Source organism: Nerophis lumbriciformis, linkage group LG27 (assembly GCF_033978685.3).
Source record: "Nerophis lumbriciformis linkage group LG27, RoL_Nlum_v2.1, whole genome shotgun sequence".
NCBI classification, from domain to species: domain Eukaryota; kingdom Metazoa; phylum Chordata; class Actinopteri; order Syngnathiformes; family Syngnathidae; genus Nerophis; species Nerophis lumbriciformis.
Window position 1 is genome coordinate 38,792,129 of NC_084574.2, and position 20,372 is coordinate 38,812,500.

Genomic DNA, 20,372 nt, shown 5'->3' on the forward strand with positions numbered 1-20,372 from the left:
GAGAACACATCAGAAAAGCGCTGCTGCAGCTTGGCAACATCTGCTTTCTGCGCTAACTTGAGCTGATTATCACAGAGGAGGAGGTAAGGCGGGGCAGAGCGCGGGATCTCTGGCCCGAACTCCTCCTCCTCCTCGACCACCGTCACCATGGACCAGGCTCCGCCTCCATCTATGCTTTCAGGAGGTTGAGATGGTAAATTTGGGTGTCTCTGCCCTGGTCCGAGCACCGGACCTCATAATCCACATCGCTCACTCGCCGTGTGACCACAAAGGGTCCTTGCCACTTGGCGAGTAATTTTGAGCTGGACGTCGGGAGTAATACAAGCACTTTTTCTCCCGGTGAAAATTTCCATAGCTGCGTCCCCCTGTTATACAAGCGCTGCTGACGTTCCTGGGCCCGGAGCAAATTCTTGCGTGACAAGTGCCCCACTATGTGGAGTTTTGCTCTCAGGTCCATGACGTATTGTATTTCATTTTTGCTGGGGCTTGGACCTTCCTCCCAGCTTTCCTTAATAAGGTCCAAAACCCTGCGCGGCTGTGGAGGCCCGGGGAACCTCCCGCATTGCAAACAGCAGGGAATCCAACCATTTATGCCAATTTGGTTTGTCCTCGTGCACAAATTTACGGATTGATTGATGGATTGAAACTTTTATTAGTAGATTGCACAGTACAGTACATATTCTGTACAATTGACCACTAAATGGTAACACCCCAATAAGTTTTTCAACTTGTTTAAGTCGGGGTCCACTTAAATCATCATGGATCATGGATTTCAATGTCCTATTCAGCCGCCCCACCAACCCATTGGTCTGAGGGTGGTAGACGCTGGTCCGAATGGATTTGATCCCCAATAATCCGTATAGCTCCTTTATCGTGCGTGACATAAAGGACGTGCCCTTGTCAGTCACAATCTCTTTCGGCATTCCGACTCGGGAGATAACCTGAAACAGCGCTTGCGCTAAACTCTTTGCAGAGATCAATCAATCAATGTTTATTTATATAGCCCTAAATCACAAGTGTCTCAAAGGGCTGCACAAGCCACAACGACATCCTCGGTACAAAGCCCACACAAGGGCAAGGAAAACTCACCCTAGTGGGACGTCAATGTGAATGACTATGAGAAACCTTGGAGAGGACCGCATATGTGGGTAACCCCCCAGCCCCCTCTAGGGGAGACCGAATGCAATGGATGTCGAGTGGGTCTGACATAATATTGTGAGAGTCCAGTCCATAGTGGATCCAACATAATAGTAAGAGTCCAGTCCATAGTGGATCTAACATAATAGTGAGAGTGCAGTTCATAGTGGGGCCAGCAGGAAACCATCCCGAGCGGAGACGGGTCAGCAGCGCAGAGATGTCCCCAACCGATGCACAGGCGAGCGGTCCACCCCGGGTCCCGACTCTGGACAGCCAGCACATCCATGGCCACCGGACTTGTGTGTCTCCCCCTCCACAAGAGAGAGGGGGGAGCAGAGGAGAAAGAAAATAAACTGCAGATCAACTGGTCTAAAAAGGGGGTCTATTTAAAGGCTAGAGTATACAAATGAGTTTTAAGATGGGACTTAAATGCTTCTACTGAGGTAGCATCTCTAACTGTTACCGGGAGGGCATTCCATAGTACTGGAGCCCGAATAGAAAACGCTCTATAGCCCGCAGACTTTTTTTGGGCTCTGAGAATCACTAATAAGCCGGAGTTCTTTGATCGCAGATTTCTTGCCGGGACATGTGGTACAATACAATCAGCAAGATAGGATGGAGCTAGACCGTGTAGTATTTTATACGTAAGTAGTAAAACCTTAAAGTCACATCTTAAGTGCACAGGAAGCCAGTACAAAAGTCGAGCAGCCGCATTTTGTACCAACTGTAATCTTTTAATGCTAGACATAGGGAGACCCCAAAATAATACGTTACAGTAATCGAGACGAGACGTAACGAACGCATGAATAATGATCTCAGCGTCGAATTTGGAATGAATTTGAAAGGCCGTTTTAGTAACACTCTTAATGTGTGACTCAAACGAGAGAGTTGTTTTAGTAACACTCTTAATGTGTGACTCAAAGGAGAGAGTTGTTTTAGTAACACTCTTAATGTGTGACTCAAAGGAGAGAGTTGTTTTAGTAACACTCTTAATGTGTGACTCAAAGGAGAGAGTTGTTTTAGTAACACTCTTAATGTGTGACTCAAAGGAGAGAGTTGTTTTAGTAACACTCTTAATGTGTGACTCAAAGGAGAGAGTTGTTTTAGTAACACTCTTAATGTGTGACTCAAAGGAGAGAGTTGTTTTAGTAACACTCTTAATGTGTGACTCAAAGGAGAGAGTTGTTTTAGTAACACTCTTAATGTGTGACTCAAAGGAGAGAGTTGTTTTAGTAACACTCTTAATGTGTGACTCAAAGGAGAGAGTTGTTTTAGTAACACTCTTAATGTGTGACTCAAAGGAGAGAGTTGTTTTAGTAACACTCTTAATGTGTGACTCAAAGGAGAGAGTTGTTTTAGTAACACTCTTAATGTGTGACTCAAAGGAGAGAGTTGTTTTAGTAACACTCTTAATGTGTGACTCAAAGGAGAGAGTTGTTTTAGTAACACTCTTAATGTGTGACTCAAAGGAGAGAGTTGTTTTAGTAACACTCTTAATGTGTGACTCAAAGGAGAGAGTTGTTTTAGTAACACTCTTAATGTGTGACTCAAAGGAGAGAGTTGTTTTAGTAACACTCTTAATGTGTGACTCAAAGGAGAGAGTTGTTTTAGTAACACTCTTAATGTGTGACTCAAAGGAGAGAGTTGTTTTAGTAACACTCTTAATGTGTGACTCAAAGGAGAGAGTTGTTTTAGTAACACTCTTAATGTGTGACTCAAAGGAGAGAGTTGTTTTAGTAACACTCTTAATGTGTGACTCAAAGGAGAGAGTTGTTTTAGTAACACTCTTAATGTGTGACTCAAAGGAGAGAGTTGTTTTAGTAACACTCTTAATGTGTGACTCAAAGGAGAGAGTTGTTTTAGTAACACTCTTAATGTGTGACTCAAAGGAGAGAGTTGTTTTAGTAACACTCTTAATGTGTGACTCAAAGGAGAGAGTTGTTTTAGTAACACTCTTAATGTGTGACTCAAAGGAGAGAGTTGTTTTAGTAACACTCTTAATGTGTGACTCAAAGGAGAGAGTTGTTTTAGTAACACTCTTAATGTGTGACTCAAAGGAGAGAGTTGGGTGTAAGATAATAGCCAGATTCTTTACCCGGTCGCCTTGTGTAATTGTTTGGTTTTCAAATGTTAAGGTGGTATTATTAAATAGATGTCGGTGTCTAGCACATGAGATGGAGCGCAGCGGCACTGCTTCGGGATAATGAGTTGCGTAATCCACCAGGACTAGCGCAAAACGATATCCCCGTGTGCTCGGGTAAAATGGTCCAACGAGGTCCATGCCAATCCGCTCAAACGGGACCTCCATGAGTGGTAATGGCCGCGGCCGCTGGATTGACCAGCTGGCAGGCCGCGCACCAGCGGTGCACGTCTGCCCGGATACCTGGCCAATAGAAACGGACCATTACCCGGTGGAGTGTCTTATCATACTTTGCACGCCGCCTGGAAAACCATTTCCCGACGGCGTTTGGGCACCAACAACTGGGTGATCTCCTCTCCTGTTTGAGTGTCATGACTCACTCTGTATAATCTATCTCTAATGACTGAAAATTGAGGGAATACCCGCGCTGTCCCAGGCTGCGCGCAGAATGTCATCCCGAGACTACTCGAGGGGGAAATCCTCCGTAGGGTAGGTACCCGCGAAGTCCCCGCCGGTTGCCCCTCTGCAGTGTCGGATGAACCCGCGTCGCCACTGAGAACCGCGCAGATATTCCCCTTTCCCACTGGTCGTGAACGCACCCCCACACACTGCGTCACTAAATTGTTAAACCCCGCCCAATTGGTACCCATGATTAAGGGGTGCGTAATGTGCGCACTTACAGCAACCTTGACACTATGTTTTTGTCCGCCGTATTGAATTTCTACCGGCACCACAAGGTATTCGTGCACATCTCCATGAACACATCTAATTTTCACCCATGCTGCCTGCCTCAAATCCCCGGGTCGAACCAAGTTCTGGTGGATCATGGACTGCTCGCTGCCCGAATCCACCATCGCCCGGTGTGTACTCGCTTGTACCCTTACCGGCATACAGTACGTCTCACCCGGGCCGGGGGAGGGCGTCGGAGGGTCGGTAACCTGGATCACCTGCCTCACCTCAATGCGTGGAGGTCCCTGACGCATTTGACCGGGCTGCCCACGCCTACGGAACGCCTGCGCGGGAAGCACTGTATACGCAGCAGCCAGGATCTACAAGAAAGCACAATAAAAAAAGTTAGTTGCGCGGCGCCGCGGGACCGGCGGTGCCGCATCCTCCCACTGCGTGCTCGGTCTGCGTGGTGCTGGTGCTTGGCGCTCCGCCGCCTCCACGGTCGTCTCCCTTCGCGCCTCGCGGTGCACCGCCAGGTGGTCCTCGGCGAGTGTCACTGCTGCGGCCAGATCTTGGGGCCGGTGGTAACGGACCCAGGCCGCCGTCCACGCTGGGATCGCCTCCAAGAACTGCTCCGTGACCAGCTGCTCCATCACCTGGTCGTTGCCCTCTCTTGGCTGCAGCCAAAGTGTCGCCGCGTCCTGGAGCTGCTGTCTAAGCACGAACAGGCGGTCCTCTGTCCCCAGACGCAGCGCCCGGAACCGGCGTCGGTGGTCCTCGGCTGTGCAACCGGTCCGGTCCAGCACCGGGAAGTGCACGCGGGAGGCTGCCGGTAGGCTAAGCGCCGCCCGCTGCGCCTCCCCTGCCAGCAGCGGCAGTAGACGCACTCCCCACTCCTCTTTGGGCCACGCACATGCCTCCGCTGTGGCCACAAAAATGTCTATGAAGGCATGGGGGTCCTCTTCTTCCCCCATGCACTGCATGGAGACGGCCGCTGATGTTGGCAGTGCCGCTCCCGCCCGCCTGCAAGATTTGGCTCTGCTGGGACACTTGTTGGCGGACCGCCTCCAGCTGTCGATAGTTGGCCGTCGTCACCTCCGCAAGAATGTTCATAAATGCTGCCCGGGGGTCGGCTTCCATCTCCTCAGGTGGTCCGGTTTATTGGGCGCCAAATGTAGAGGTTGCCCTCTAGTGGGTTCTTCGGACCACCACACACTGCCAGGAGAGCCAGGAATTCAGAGTATAACACTGTTTTATTTTCATAAATAGCAATCGGCCTCTGCTTTCCAGCACAATGTCTTTTCTTCTTGCGGCCGCTCATCAGCACCTCCAACTCTTAACTACGTGTCTCATAAAGGTGACAGGTGATTAGATAACAAGGCCCACCTGGGCCAACCACTCACTTGCCGCTGTCTTTGAGGCTGGTCCTGGCACACCCCGTTCCGCGGCAGGCCCGCAGGCCACGCCCCCCTCCACACTAATGATTTAGCGCTAACGTTTTAATACTAATGTTTTAGCGCTAACATTTTGATGGTAAGGTTTTAATACTAATGTTTTAGCGCTAACGTTGTGATGGTAAAGTTTTAATACTATCGTTGTGACCGTGGTTAGGCGGAGGCGGCCAGGGACGGTAAGCAGAGTCCCATGATGCAGAGGAACGCTTCCTTCGCCACCTCACACGAAGTCTGGAAGTACATCTGCGAGCTGGGAATCAGCAAGGTAGCCCTGCCCCCTCACGCCGTGTGACTGTGACTGTGACTGACAGCTGTCCGTGTGGCGGCAGGTGGACCTGTCCATGGAGGACATGGAGACCATCCTCAACACCCTGGTCTATGACGGCAAAGTGGAGGTGAGCGTCATGGCCGCCAAGGAGGGAACACTGGGCAGCGTGGACGGACACATCAAGCTCTACCGCAGCGTCCACGCCATCGTCCCGCCCACTGGCCTGGTCAAGACGCCCTGCGGCCTCTGCCCGGTAACACGAGGGTGGAAGGTCACCGCCATCTTGGTTGTACCCATAATGTTTCTTATTGTTTGGCAGGTTTTTGACGACTGTCACCCAGGAGGAGAAATCTCACCGTGGAACTGTGTGTACCTGGACGAGTGGTTGGACTTCTGATGAGTGGAACTGTGTGTACCTGGACCAGTGGTTGGACTTCTGATGAGTGGAACTGTGTGTACCTGGACGAGTGGTTGGACTTCTGATGAGTGGAACTGTGTGTACCTGGATGAGTGGTTGGACTTCTGATGAGTGGAACTGTGTGTACCTGGACCAGTGGTTGGACTTCTGATGAGTGGAACTGTGTGTACCTGGACGAGTGGTTGGACTTCTGATGAGTGGAACTGTGTGTACCTGGACCAGTGGTTGGACTTCTGATGAGTGGAACTGTGTGTACCTGGACGAGTGGTTGGACTTCTGATGAGTGGAACTGTGTGTACCTGGATGAGTGGTTGGACTTCTGATGAGTGGAACTGTGTGTACCTGGACCAGTGGTTGGACTTCTGATGAGTGGAACTGTGTGTACCTGGATGAGTGGTTGGACTTCTGATGAGTGGAACTGTGTGTACCTGGACCAGTGGTTGGACTTCTGATGAGTGGAACTGTGTGTACCTGGACCAGTGGTTGGACTTCTGATGAGTGGAACTGTGTGTACCTGGACCAGTGGTTGGACTTCTGATGAGTGGAACTGTGTGTACCTGGATGAGTGGTTGGACTTCTGATGAGTGGAACTGTGTGTACCTGGACGAGTGGTTGGACTTCTGATGAGTGGAACTGTGTGTACCTGGATGAGTGGTTGGACTTCTGATGAGTGGAACTGTGTGTACCTGGACCAGTGGTTGGACTTCTGATGAGTGGAACTGTGTGTACCTGGACGAGTGGTTGGACTTCTGATGAGTGGAACTGTGTGTACCTGGACGAGTGGTTGGACTTCTGATGAGTGGAACTGTGTGTACCTGGATGAGTGGTTGGACTTCTGATGAGTGGAACTGTGTGTACCTGGACCAGTGGTTGGACTTCTGATGAGTGGACATCTTCTTCCCTCGATCAATAAAGTTATCAATCCTTCACTGGTGCTAGCATGTTAGCTAAGCTACCTAGCACATTGCTAACATTCCAATAAATCAACTTTATTTATACAATAAATGTTTTTTAATTGTATCAATATAGTTACTATTTGTAACTTCTTCAATCCTTCACTTGTGCTAGCACATGTTAGCTAAGCTACCTAGCACACAGCTAATAGTCCAATAAATCAACTTTATTGATACAATCAATATGTTAGATTGTATCAATAGTTACTATTTGTAACTTCTTCACTTGTGCTAGCATGTTAGCTAGGCTACCTAGCACACTAATATTGAAGTGAATGCATTTTATTAAAAGAGCAACCCTAGTTGCACATATAAGGATGGAAATATGTAGGTAAGAATATAAATTGTGTAATTATGCAGGAAAGAATATAAATAGTATAAGAATATAAATTGTGTAATTATGCAGGAAAGAATATAAATAGTGTAAGAATATAAATAGTGTAAATATGTAGATAAGAATATAAATATGTCATCATGATAAATGTACACACTGACAGTCATAACCCTAACCCCTAACCCAAGTTCTGCACATCATCTAAGAATAAGTCATTTAAGAATAAAAGTCATACAAGAATAAAAGTAATTATGAATAAAAGTAATCTAGGAATAAAAGTACTCTATGAATAAAAGTAATCTAAGAATAAAAGTAATCTAAGAATAAAAGTAATATAAAAATAAAAATAATACAAGAATAAAAGTCGTATAAGAATAAAAGTAATCCAAGAATAAAAGTCATATAACAATAAAAGTAATCTAAGAATAAAAGTAATATGATAATAAAAGTAATGAAAGTAATCCAACAATAAAAGATATCTGAATAAAAGTAATCCAAAAATAAAAGTAATCCAAGAATAAAAGTCATCTATGAATAAAAATTAGATAAGAATAAAAGTAATCCTAGAATAAAAGTAATCTATGAATAAAAGTAATATAAGAATAAAAGTAATATACAAATAAAATGAGTGTTTCCTTCCTGAAGGCACAACGACAGACTTTGCAGCGACCAATCAAATGAGCGGGGGGCGTGGTCATTTGATGGCAAATACGTCACGAAGGGGTGGGCGCGGCCTGCTGGAAATCGCGTGTGCGCGTGCGCATCCAGGACGGAAGACTCAAGTCATTTTGTTGGCTCTTGAGGGGACGCTGAGTTTTACAAGAGTCATTGAACGCAGCAGAAAAGCGAGAGGGCGTGGTCATCTCCTGCAGCAGCATCCTCTTCATCATCGTCATCGTCATCTTCATCGCCAGGTGAGTCTTATTGTCGTCTTCCCGTCACGTCGTCGTCATCTTCATCGCCATCGCCATCGTCATCGTCATCTTCATCGCCAGGTGAGTCTTATTGTCGTCTTCCCGTCACGTCATCGTCATCTTCATCGCCAGGTGAGTGTTATTGTCGTCTTCCCGTCACGTCATCGTCATCTTCATCACGCTGCGCGGGCGTGACCGATGGTGCGTTCAGGTGCTCGATGTTCGTGTTCAAGTCATCGATCAGCACAACTTCCTGTTTGTGGAAAAGATGACAGCATGATTGTTCTTCTTCACATTGCTTCTATTTTGAAGTACAAACAGGAAGTTGTGTTTAGATGTGACGTCACAATCCGTGCTGGATGACTCCACTTGATCAATAACACATTTTTATTTGGACATTTGATTCCAAATGATTGATGTTTGGACTCATTAGTTGTCCACAAACTCATTATTAGTTATGTATTCATGATGATTATGTACTATGTCATCTACATTTCTCTCAATTATTAGTTATGTATTCATGATGATTATGTACTATGTCATCTACATTTCTCTCAATTATTAGTTATGTATTCATGATGATTATGTACTATGTCATCTACATTTGTCTCAATTATTAGTTATGTATTCATGATTATTATGTACTATTTCATCTACATTTGTCTCAATTATTAGTTATGTATTCATGATTATTATGTACTATGTCATCTACATTTCTCTCAATTATTAGTTATGTATTCATGATTATTATGTACTATTTCATCTACATTTCTCTCAGTTAGTTATGTATTCATGATGATTATGTACTATGTCATCTACATTTCTCTCAATTATTAGTTATGTATTCATGATGATTATGTACTATGTCATCTACATTTGTCTCAATTATTAGTTATGTATTCATGATTATTATGTACTATTTCATCTACATTTGTCTCAATTATTACTTATGTATTCATGATTATTATGTACTATTTCATCTACATTTCTCTCAGTTAGTTATGTATTCATGATGATTATGTACCATTTCATCTACATTTCTCTCAATTATTAGTTATGTATTCATGATTATGTACTATTTCATCTACATTTCTCTCAATTAGTTATGTATTCATGATGATTATGTACTATGTCATTTACATTTCTCTCAATTATTAGTTATGTAGTCATGATGATTATGTACTATGTCATTTACATTTCTCTCAATTATTAGTTATGTAGTCATGATGATTATGTACTATGTCATCTACATTTCTCTCAATTATTAGTTATGTATTCATGATGATTATGTACTATTTCATCTACATTTCTCTCAATTATTAGTTATGTATTCATGATGATTATGTACTATGTCATCTACATTTCTCTCAATTATTAATGTAGTCATGATGATTATATACTATTTCATCTACATTTCTCTCAGTTAGTTATGTATTCATGATGATTATGTACCATTTCATCTACATTTCTCTCAATTATTAGTTATGTATTCATGATTATGTACTATTTCATCTACATTTCTCTCAATTAGTTATGTATTCATGATGATTATGTACTATGTCATTTACATTTCTCTCAATTATTAGTTATGTAGTCATGATGATTATGTACTATGTCATTTACATTTCTCTCAATTATTAGTTATGTAATCATAATAATTATGTACTATTTCATCTACATTTGTCTTAATTACTAATTATGTATTCATGATTATTATGTACTATTTCATCTACATTTGTCTCAATTATTAGTTATGTATTCATGATTATTATGTACTATTTCATCTACATTTGTCTCAATTATTAGTTATGTATTCATGATTATTATGTACTATTTCATTTACATTTCTCTCAATTGTTAGTTATGTATTCATGATGATTATGTACTATTTCATCTACATTTCTGTCAATTATTAGTTATGTATTCATGATGATTATGTACTATTTCATCTACATTTCTCTCAATTAGTTATGTATTCATGATGATTATGTACTATGTCATTTACATTCCTCTCAATTATTAGTTATGTATTCATGATGATTATGTACTATTTCATTTCCATTTCTCTCAATGATTAGTTATGTATTCATGATTATTATGTACTATTTCATCTACATTTGTCTCAATTATTTCTTATGTATTTATGATTATTATGTACTATTTCATCTACATTTCAACACTTCATACATGAACAATTATTAGTTATGTATTCATGATTATTATTTGGCAACACTAAATGGTCCCTAGTGTGTGGATGTGAGTGTGAATGTTGTCTGTCTATCTGTGTTGGCCCTGCGATGAGGTGGCGACTTGTCCAGGGTGTACCCCGCCTTCCGCCCGATTGTAGCTGATAGGCTCCAGCGCCCCCCGCGACCCCAAAAGGGAATAAGCGGTAGAAAATGGATGGATGGATGGATAATGTACATTTCAACACTTCATACATGAGCAATTATTAGTTATCTATTCATGATTATTGTGTACTATTTCATCCACATTTCAACACTTCATACATGAACAATTATTATTTATGTATTTATGATTATTATGTACTATTTCATCCACATTTCAACACTTCATACATGAACAATTTTTATTTATGTATTCATGATTATTATGTACTATTTCATGTACATTTCAACACTTCATACATGAACAATTATTAGTTAAGTATTCATGATTATTATGTACTATTTCATCCACATTTCAACACTTCATACATGAACAATTATTATTTATGTATTTATGATTATTATGTACTATTTCATCCACATTTCAACACTTCATACATGAACAATTTTTATTTATGTATTCATGATTATTATGTACTATTTCATGTATATTTCAACACTTCATACATGAGCAATTATTAGTTATCTATTCATGATTATTGTGTACTATTTCATGTACATTTCAACACTTCATACATGAACAATTATTAGTTAAGTATTCATGATTATTATGTACTATTTCATCCACATTTCAACACTTCATACATGAACAATTATTAGTTAAGTATTCATGATTATTATGTACTATTTCATCCACATTTCAACACTTCATACACGAACAATTATTAGTTATGTATTCATGATTATTATGTACTATTTCATCTACATTTCAACACTTCATACATGAACAATTATTAGTTATGTATTCATGATTATTATGTACTATTTCATGTGCTTTCAACACTTTATGCTCATTTTAGAATGTCATCAAATATCAATGTACTCAATATTACTTAAAATCAGTGCACTTAATATTATTTAAAATCAATGTACTCAATGGTACTTTAATATCAAATGACTCAATATTACTTAAAATCAATGTACTCAATATAATTTCAAATCAGTGTACTCAATATTACTTAAAATCAACGTACTCAATGTTAAAGTAAAGTACCACTGATAGTCACACACACACTAGGTGTGGTGAATTTGTCCTCTGCATTTGATTCATCCCCACGTTCACCCCCTGGAAGGTGAGGGGATCAGTGAGCAGCAGCAAGCGCCGCGCTTGGGAATCATTTTTGGTGATTTAACCCCCAATTCCAACCCTTGATGCTGAGAGCCAAGCAGGGAGGTAATGGCGCGCGACTAAACTTGAGATTTTCCATCAAGCATGGAGTGATAGTTTAATAACTTATAAACGCATGCTTACCTTAGCTAAAGCCAATTACTACTCAAGTCTCATCCGCCTCAATAAAAATGATCCTAAATATTTGTTCAGTACAGTAGCATCGCTAACCCAACAAGGGACACCTCCCAGTAGCTCCACCCACTCGGCAGATGACTTTAGTAATTTCTTTAATAAGAAAATTGAACTCATTAGAAAGGAGATTAAAGACAACGCATCCCAGCTACAACTGGGTTCTATTAACACAGATACGACTGTATATATATCCAAAATAGTCTCTCTCTTTTTGATTAAATAACATTAGAGGAATTATTACGGCGTGTAAGTGGGATAAAACAAACAACATGTTTACTTGACCCACTTCCTGGGAAACTTATCAAGGAGCTTTTTGTATTTTTAGGTCCATCAGTGCTAAATATTATAAATGTATCACTTTCCTCTAGCACTGTTCCCCTAGCATTCAAAAAAGTGGTTATTCATCCTCTGCTCAAAAGACCTAACCTCCATCCTGACCTCATGGTAAACTACCGACCGGTGTCCCACCTTCCCTTTATTTCCAAAATCCTGGAAAAGATTGTCGCACAGCAGCTAAATGAACACTTAGTGTCTAACAATCTCTGTGAACCTTTTCAGTCCGGTTTCAGGACAAATCACTCTACGGAGACAGCCCTCGCAAAAATGACTAATGATCTACTGCTAACGATGGATTCTGATGCGTCATCTTTGAAAAAAATAGTGGGGTCATGATCTGTGGTCTTAGCGACCACTATCTAACCTTCTACACCCGCAAAATAGCTAAACCCAAAGCCAACGGCCACATAACAGCCCAATCCAAATCCCTTAAAAAATACTCCAGTGATCATTTCAATTTATAATTAGATGAGTGGGACTTTGTGCTCGCCAGCAACCTGGTCCATGTTGCTTGGGATCGCTTCAAAACAGCGTTCCTAATGATACTAAATGACATGGCTCCCGTGAGAACAGTCAGGATCAAAGCCCGCTCTGAACCATGGATGAATCCAGACCTCATAGCTGCCATAAAAGACAGAGACAGAAAATACTCAGAATACCAAAAGTGCAAAACAGAAGTAGATAAACAACCCAATAATAATAACCTCAAATCACTCCTTACAACACTCAAAAAGCAATGCAATAAATTAAGAAATAAGACAACCAACCTGACTAAATCCTTAAAAAAAAATTACATTAACGACAAAATAGAGGAAAACACAAATAAGCCACGTGAGCTCTGGAAAATCCTCAACAAGCAGCTTCCTGGTTGCAGCCAGAAACTTAAAACCAGACTCACCAACATCAACATCAAGGAGGGTGACTCCCTCATTACAGACAAAATGGAGGTAGCAAGCAGACTTAACGCCTTTTTCACCAGCATAGCCGCAACTCTTGTCAACAAGCTGTCCCACCACTCTGGTCGCTTTGGTGTAGAACACATTAAAGCCTTCTACAGAAAGCTAGGAGTATCCAACAATGATTTCAAATTAGAAATGGTCTCAGCGGACGAGGTGTTTAAAAAATTGAGCGCGCTCCACCCAAACAAGGCCACCGGCTTTGACAATATCCCCTACAGATTCCTCAGGGACTCTGCCTCTATTATTGCCCCAATCATCACGCACATAATAAACCTCTCAATTTCACAAGGCCAAGTACCAAAAGATTTTAAGATAGCAAGAGTAACTCCCCTCTTTAAAAAAGGAAGCAAATTAGAACCTGGCAACTACCGACCTGTTTCTATTCTCAGTTCCATTTCGAAAGTAGTGGAAAAAATAGTTTATGAACAGGTCGATAGTTACCTTGCCACTAATAAACTCATGTACAAATACCAATCCGGCTTCAGAACTAACCACTCCACTGACACATGCCTTCTCTATCTGACTTCAGAACTAACCACTCCACTGACACATGCCTTCTCTATCTGACTTCAGAACAAACCATTCCACTGACACATGCCTTCTCTATGTGAGCGAGCACATCAAACATGAGGTGGACGTGGGCATGGTCATGCTGGACCTTCAGAAGGCCTTTGACAGCGTTGACCACGCTATACTGTTGGATAAGCTCAGAGCAATCGGATTTGACAAAACCTCATCGAGCTGGATGCAATCTTACTTGGAGGGGAGGGAACAGGTGGTTGAGTTGAACGGCACCGTGTCCCCCCCCCCCCTCTCAGTGAGCTGTGGAGTGCCCCAAGGCAGTGTATTAGGGCCTTTACTGTTCCTAATATACATAAACGACTTGTCATCAGCATGCGACTGTGAATTGTTCTTGTTTGCGGATGACTCGGCCTTGCTGGTATCAGACAAGGACAAGTCACAGGTGGAGAAAATCCTCAGTGCTGAACTCTGTAGAACTTGCACCTGGCTCGCTGACAACAAGCTATCCATACACTTGGGTAAAACGGAATCCATCCTGTTTGGGTCCCACATCAACCTTAAGAAAGTCAATGACTTCACTATAAAAGTGGGTGACATTGTTATCACCAGGAAGGATGAGGTTACCTACCTAGGTTCCATTTTAGAGGCTAACCTTTCCTGTGATGAAATGGCAACCAAGGTAATCAAAAAGGTCAACCAACGAACAAAGGAGATTTCTCTATAGAATCTTCTCTCTGGTCAACAAAAGCACCACGAGGAATCTGGCGGGAACTCTCGTTCAACCCTTTTTCGATCACGCATGCACCTCCTGGTACCCTAGCACCTCCAAAACCCTCAAATCTAAACTCCAAACATCCCAGAACAAGCTAGTCAGATTACTTCTAGACCTCCACCCCAGATCACACCTCACTCCTACCCACTTCTCCAAAGTGGGCTGGCTCAGGGTGGAGGACAGAGTAAAACAACTTGCCCTGAGCCTAGTCTATAAAATCCGCTACACCTCCCTGATACCGAAGTACATGTCAAACTACTTCCTTAACGTAAATGACCGCCATAACCACAACACCAGGGGGAGCTCCACTAACCACCTTAAACCCAGATTCCCATCTAACAAAGGTCTTAACTCATTCTCCTTCTATGCCACATCAATGTGGAATGCACTCCCAACAGGTGTAAAAGAAAGGGCATCTCTATCCTCCTTCAAAACCGCACTAAAACAACACCTCCAGGCAACTTCAACCCTAAACTAACACCCTCCATTCCACATCCTACCTCCCCGGATTGTTAATAATCAAATGTAAATAATCAAATGTAGATACTTTTTCTTATGCCTTCTGATCTCTCTCTCTCTCTCTCTCTCTCTCTCTCTCTCTCTCTCTCTCTCTCTCTCTCTCTCACTCGCTCTCTATGTCCACTACTTGCTGTACATATCCTACCAAGTCAGACCTACACTGTTTCAATATCCATTTCTCTGTTCTCAATTGTTGATGACTGAAGTGATGATACCAACCAAACTTAACCCCCCCCCCCCCCCCCCCCCCATCCCTCAATATCCCACACCCCGAATTGTAAATAACTTGTGTGATGACTGTATTATGATGATAGTATATATTTGTATCATGAATCAATTTAAGTGGACCCCGACTTAAACAAGTTGAAACACTTATTGGGGTGTTACCATTTAGTGGTCAATTGTACGGAATATGTACTTCACTGTGAAATCTACTAATAAAAGTCTCAATCAATCAATCAATGCTGCTTCTTGATCTTAGCGCTGCTTTCCATACCGTCCATCATAATATTTTATTAGAGCGTATCAAAACACGTATTGGTATGTCAGACTTAGCCTTGTCGTGGTTTAACTCTTATCTTACTGACAGGATGCAGTGTGTCTCCCATAACAATGTGACCTCGGACTATGTTAAGGTAACTTGTGGAGTTCCTCAGGGTTCAGTTCTTGGCCCTGCACTCTTTAGCATCTACATGCTGCCGCTAGGTGACATCATACCTGTTAGCTTTCACTGTTATGATGATGTCACCCAACTCTACATGCCCCTAAAGCTGACCAACACCCAGGATTGTAGTCACCTGGAGGCGTGTCTTAATGATATTAAACAATCACCTGGAGGCGTGTCTTAATGACATTAAACAATCACCTGGAGGCGTGTCTTAATGACATGAAACTATCACCTGGAGGCGTGTCTTAATGACATTAAACAATCACCTGGAGGCGTGTCTTAATGACATTAAACAATCACCTGGAGGCGTGTCTTAATGACATTAAACAATCACCTGGAGGCGTGTCTTAATGACATTAAACAATCACCTGGAGGCGTGTCTTAATGACATGAAACAATGGATGTCCGCTAACATTTTGCAACTCAACGCCAAGAAAACGTAAATGCTGATTATCGGTCCTGCTAGACACCGACATTTATTTACTAATTCCACCTTAACATTTGACAACCAAACAATTATACACATATTTAATAATACCACCTTGTGTTACTAAAACAACTCTCTCTTTTGAGTCACACATTAAGAGTGTTACTAAAACAACTCTCTCTTTTGAGTCACACATTAAGAGTGTTACTAAAACAACTCACTCGTTTGAGTCACACATTAAGAGTGTTACTAAAACAACTCTCTCGTTTGAGTCACACATTAAGAGTGTTACTAAAACAACTCTCTCGTTTGAGTCACACATTAAGAGTGTTACTAAAACAGACTTCTTTCATCTCCGTAATATCACTAAAATTTGTTCCATTTTGTCCACCAGTGACACGGAGATCATTATTTATGCCTTCGTTACGTCTGGTCTCCATTACTGTAACGTGTTATTTTCATGTCTCCCTATGTCTAGCATTAAAATATTACACTTGGTACTAAATGAGTCTGTCAGACACTAAATAAAGAGCAGCAGTTTTAGTACAAGCAAACCTTTAATAGATCACCTGCTAATATTGTATACTGTTTAGTAGTTGTTCTTTGAACCTTAGTAGATCAGACACAAAATGTGTTTTGTTTCCACGCAGTGGAACATTCTGGAAAGTGGTCAATAAAAACTCCCTGTGGACGCCAAAGTGCCTTAATGGACAACTAATGTACATCCTGCTTGAGTGCTGATCAGCTGACATCAGCAGCCAATCAAATCATCATTCATCATGCAGCAGCCAAACAACATCAAGTCACATTGATTAGTACACAGAAATACTACAATACTACTTCACATTGATTAGTACACAGAAATACTACAATACTACTTCACGTTGATTAGTGTAGTAGAAAGTCCAAATCTTAAACAGGAACAAAAGTGAATTCATCACAAGAGTTTTATTTACTCTTAATCAAATAGTACAAGGTTGGATTGAATTGCCATGCACACAGACAGTTTTCTCCGGAGAAACTACGGTAACGCAAGAAAAAAAGAAAAATCCCCAGACTTGGTCTAACTTGGTTATTTATATGTTTCCCTGCTTGGTCAGGGCCAGCTGTTTTAGACCCGCTTACTCTGCAACATTCTTGGATCTCTTAGCCCAGGGGTCGGCAACCCGCGGCTCCGGAGCCGCATGCGGCTCTTTGATCACTCTGATGCGGCTCAGTTGCATACTTGCCGACCCCCCCAATTTTCCCGGGAGACTTCCGGATTTCAGTGCCTCTCGCAGAAAACTCCCGGGATTAATATTCTCCGATTTTCCCCCTTACAATAATAATAAGGGCGTGCCATGATGGTACAGCATTTAGCGCTCTTTACAATCTGTATAAACAGCGTGCCAGCCCAGCCTCTTGTTATATGCATCTTCTGCTTGCACACGTAAGAGACAGCAAGGCATACTTGGTCAACAGCCACACAGGTTACACTGACGGTGGCCATATAAAACAACTTTAACACTCTTACTAATAATGCGCCACACTTTGAACCAAAACCAAACAAGAATGACAAACACATTTCGGGAGAACATCTGCACCTTAACACAACATAAACACAACAGAACAAATACCCAGAATCCCATGCAGCCCTGACTCTTCCGGGCTACATTATACACCCCTGCTACCACCAAACGCCGGCCCCACTCCAACCCTGCTCCCTCACACATCAACCCCCCCCCCCCCCCCCCCCCCCCCCCTCCCGTGCGTTGGTTCACATTGATTAGCACACAGAAATACTACAATACTACTTCACATTGATTAGTACACAGAAATACTACAATACTACTTCACATTGATTAGTACACAGAAATACTACAATACTACTTCACATTGATTAGTACACAGAAATACTACAATACTACTTCACATTGATTATTACACAGAAATACTACAATACTACTTCACATTGATTAGTACACAGAAATACTACTTCACATTGATTAGTACACAGAAATACTACTTCACATTGATTAGTACACAGAAATAATACTTCACATTGATTAGTACACAGAAATACTACAGTACTACTTCACATTGATTAGTACACAGAACTACTACAATAGTACCTCACATTGATTAGTACACAGAAATACTACAATACTACTTCATATTGATTAGTACACATAAATACTACTTCACATTGATTAGTACACAGAAATACTACAATACTACTTCACATTGATTAGTACACAGAAATACTACAATACTACTTCACATTGATTAGTACACAGAAATATTACTCTACATTGATTAGTACACAAATACTACTTCACATTGATTAGTCAGCAGAATTACTACTCTACATTGATTAGTACACAGAATTACTACTCTACATTGATTAGTACACAAATACTACTTCACATGGATAGTACACAGAAATACTACAATACTACTTCACATTGATTAGTACACGGAAGTACTAAAATACTACTTCACATTGAACAGTTCACAGAAATACTACAATACTACTTTACATTGAGTAGAATATGGAAATATTACAATACTACTTTAGATTGAATAGTACACAGAAATACTACAATACTACTTCACATTTGACAAAAAAATGGAAATACTACAACACTGGACATCGATATGTATGATTATGACCACTACAAGTATGTATGATTGTGATTCCAGTACACTTCCTGTTTGTATGATTGTGATTCTAGTACACTTCCTGTTTGTATGATTGTGATTGCACTACACTTCCTGTTTGTATGATTGTGATTCCAGTACACTTCCTGTTTGTATGATTGTGATTCCAGTACACTTCCTGTTTGTATGATTGTGATTCCAGTACACTTCCTGTTTGTATGATTGTGATTCCAGTACACTTCTTGTTTGTATGATTGTGATTCCAGCACACTTCCTTTTTGTGTGATTGTGATTCCAGCACACTTCCTGTTTGTATGATTGTGATTGTAGTACACTTCCTGTTTGTATGATTGTGATTGTAGTACACTTCCTGTTTGTATGATTGTGATTGTAGTACACTTCCTGTTTGTATGATTGTGATTGTATTACACTTCCTTTGTGTATGATTGTGATTGCAGTATACTTCCTGTTTGTATGATTGTGATTGCAGTACACTTCCTGTTTGTATAATTGTGATTGCACTACACTTCCTGTTTGTATGATTGTGATTCTAGTACACTTCCTGTTTGTATGATTGTGATTGCACTACACTTCCTGTTTGTATGATTGTGATTCCAGTACACTTCCTGTTTGTATGATTGTGATTCCAGTACACTTCCTGTTTGTATGATTGTGATTCCAGTACACTTCCTGTTTGTATGATTGTGATTCCAGTACACTTCTTGTTTGTATGATTGTGATTCCAGCACACTTCCTTTTTGTGTGATTGTGATTCCAGCACACTTCCTGTTTGTATGATTGTGATTGTAGTACACTTCCTGTTTGTATGATTGTGATTGTAGTACACTTCCTGTTTGTATGATTGTGATTGTAGTACACTTCCTGTTTGTATGATTGTGATTGTATTACACTTCCTTTGTGTATGATTGTGATTGCAGTATACTTCCTGTTTGTATGATTGTGATTGCAGTACACTTCCTGTTTGTATAATTGTGATTGCAGTACACTTCCTGTTTGTATGATTGTGATTCCAGCACACTTCCTGTTTGTATGATTGTAATTGCAGTTCACTTCCTGTCTGTATGATTGTGATTCCAGAACACTTCCTGTTTGTATCATTGTGATTGTAGTACACTTCCTGTTTGTATGATTGTGATTCCAGCACACTTCCTGTTTGTATCATTGTGATTGTAGTACACTTCCTGTTTGTATGATTGTGATTGCAATACACTTCCTGTGTGTATGATAGTGATTGCAGTACACTTTCTGTGTGTATGATTGTGATTCCAGCACACTTCCTGTTTGTATGATTGTGATTGTAGTACACTTCCTGTTTGTATGATTGTGATTGCAGTACACTTCCTGTTTGTATGATTGTGATTGCACTACACTTCCTGTTTGTATGATTGTGATTCCAGTACACTTCCTGTTTGTATGATTGTAGTACACTTCCTGTTTGTATGATTGTGATTGCACTACACTTCCTGTTTTTATGATTGTGATTCTAGTACACTTCCTGTTTGTATGAATGT

General features: G+C 41.2%; 2 protein-coding genes across 10 annotated transcripts in view; both read left to right on the forward strand.

The window, feature by feature from the left end:
- The window catches only part of polr3f (polymerase (RNA) III (DNA directed) polypeptide F), a 30,071-nt gene extending 22,980 nt beyond the window's left edge, over positions 1-7,091 (forward strand). For all 7 annotated transcript variants that reach the window (XM_061987923.2, XM_061987924.2, XM_061987925.2 and 4 more), the window contains 3 exons: positions 5,558-5,665; positions 5,730-5,921; positions 5,988-7,091. In XM_061987923.2, the coding sequence (XP_061843907.1) occupies positions 5,558-5,665; positions 5,730-5,921; positions 5,988-6,065 (378 nt within the window). In that variant the 3' untranslated portion in view covers positions 6,066-7,091. The remainder of the gene's footprint in view (positions 1-5,557; positions 5,666-5,729; positions 5,922-5,987) is intronic.
- Positions 7,092-8,101: 1,010 nt separating this feature from the next.
- The window catches only part of LOC133624404 (spectrin beta chain, non-erythrocytic 1-like), a 69,989-nt gene continuing 57,718 nt past the window's right edge, over positions 8,102-20,372 (forward strand). Inside the window, exons 1-2 of one of the 3 annotated variants that reach the window (XM_061987907.2) lie at positions 8,105-8,259; positions 8,347-8,368. The gene's annotated coding sequence lies outside the window, so the exon portion shown is untranslated. Of the gene's footprint in view, positions 8,288-8,346; positions 8,369-8,391; positions 8,420-20,372 lie in introns of those variants that run through there. The other 2 variants (XM_061987905.2, XM_061987906.2) reach the window with 2 other exon arrangements.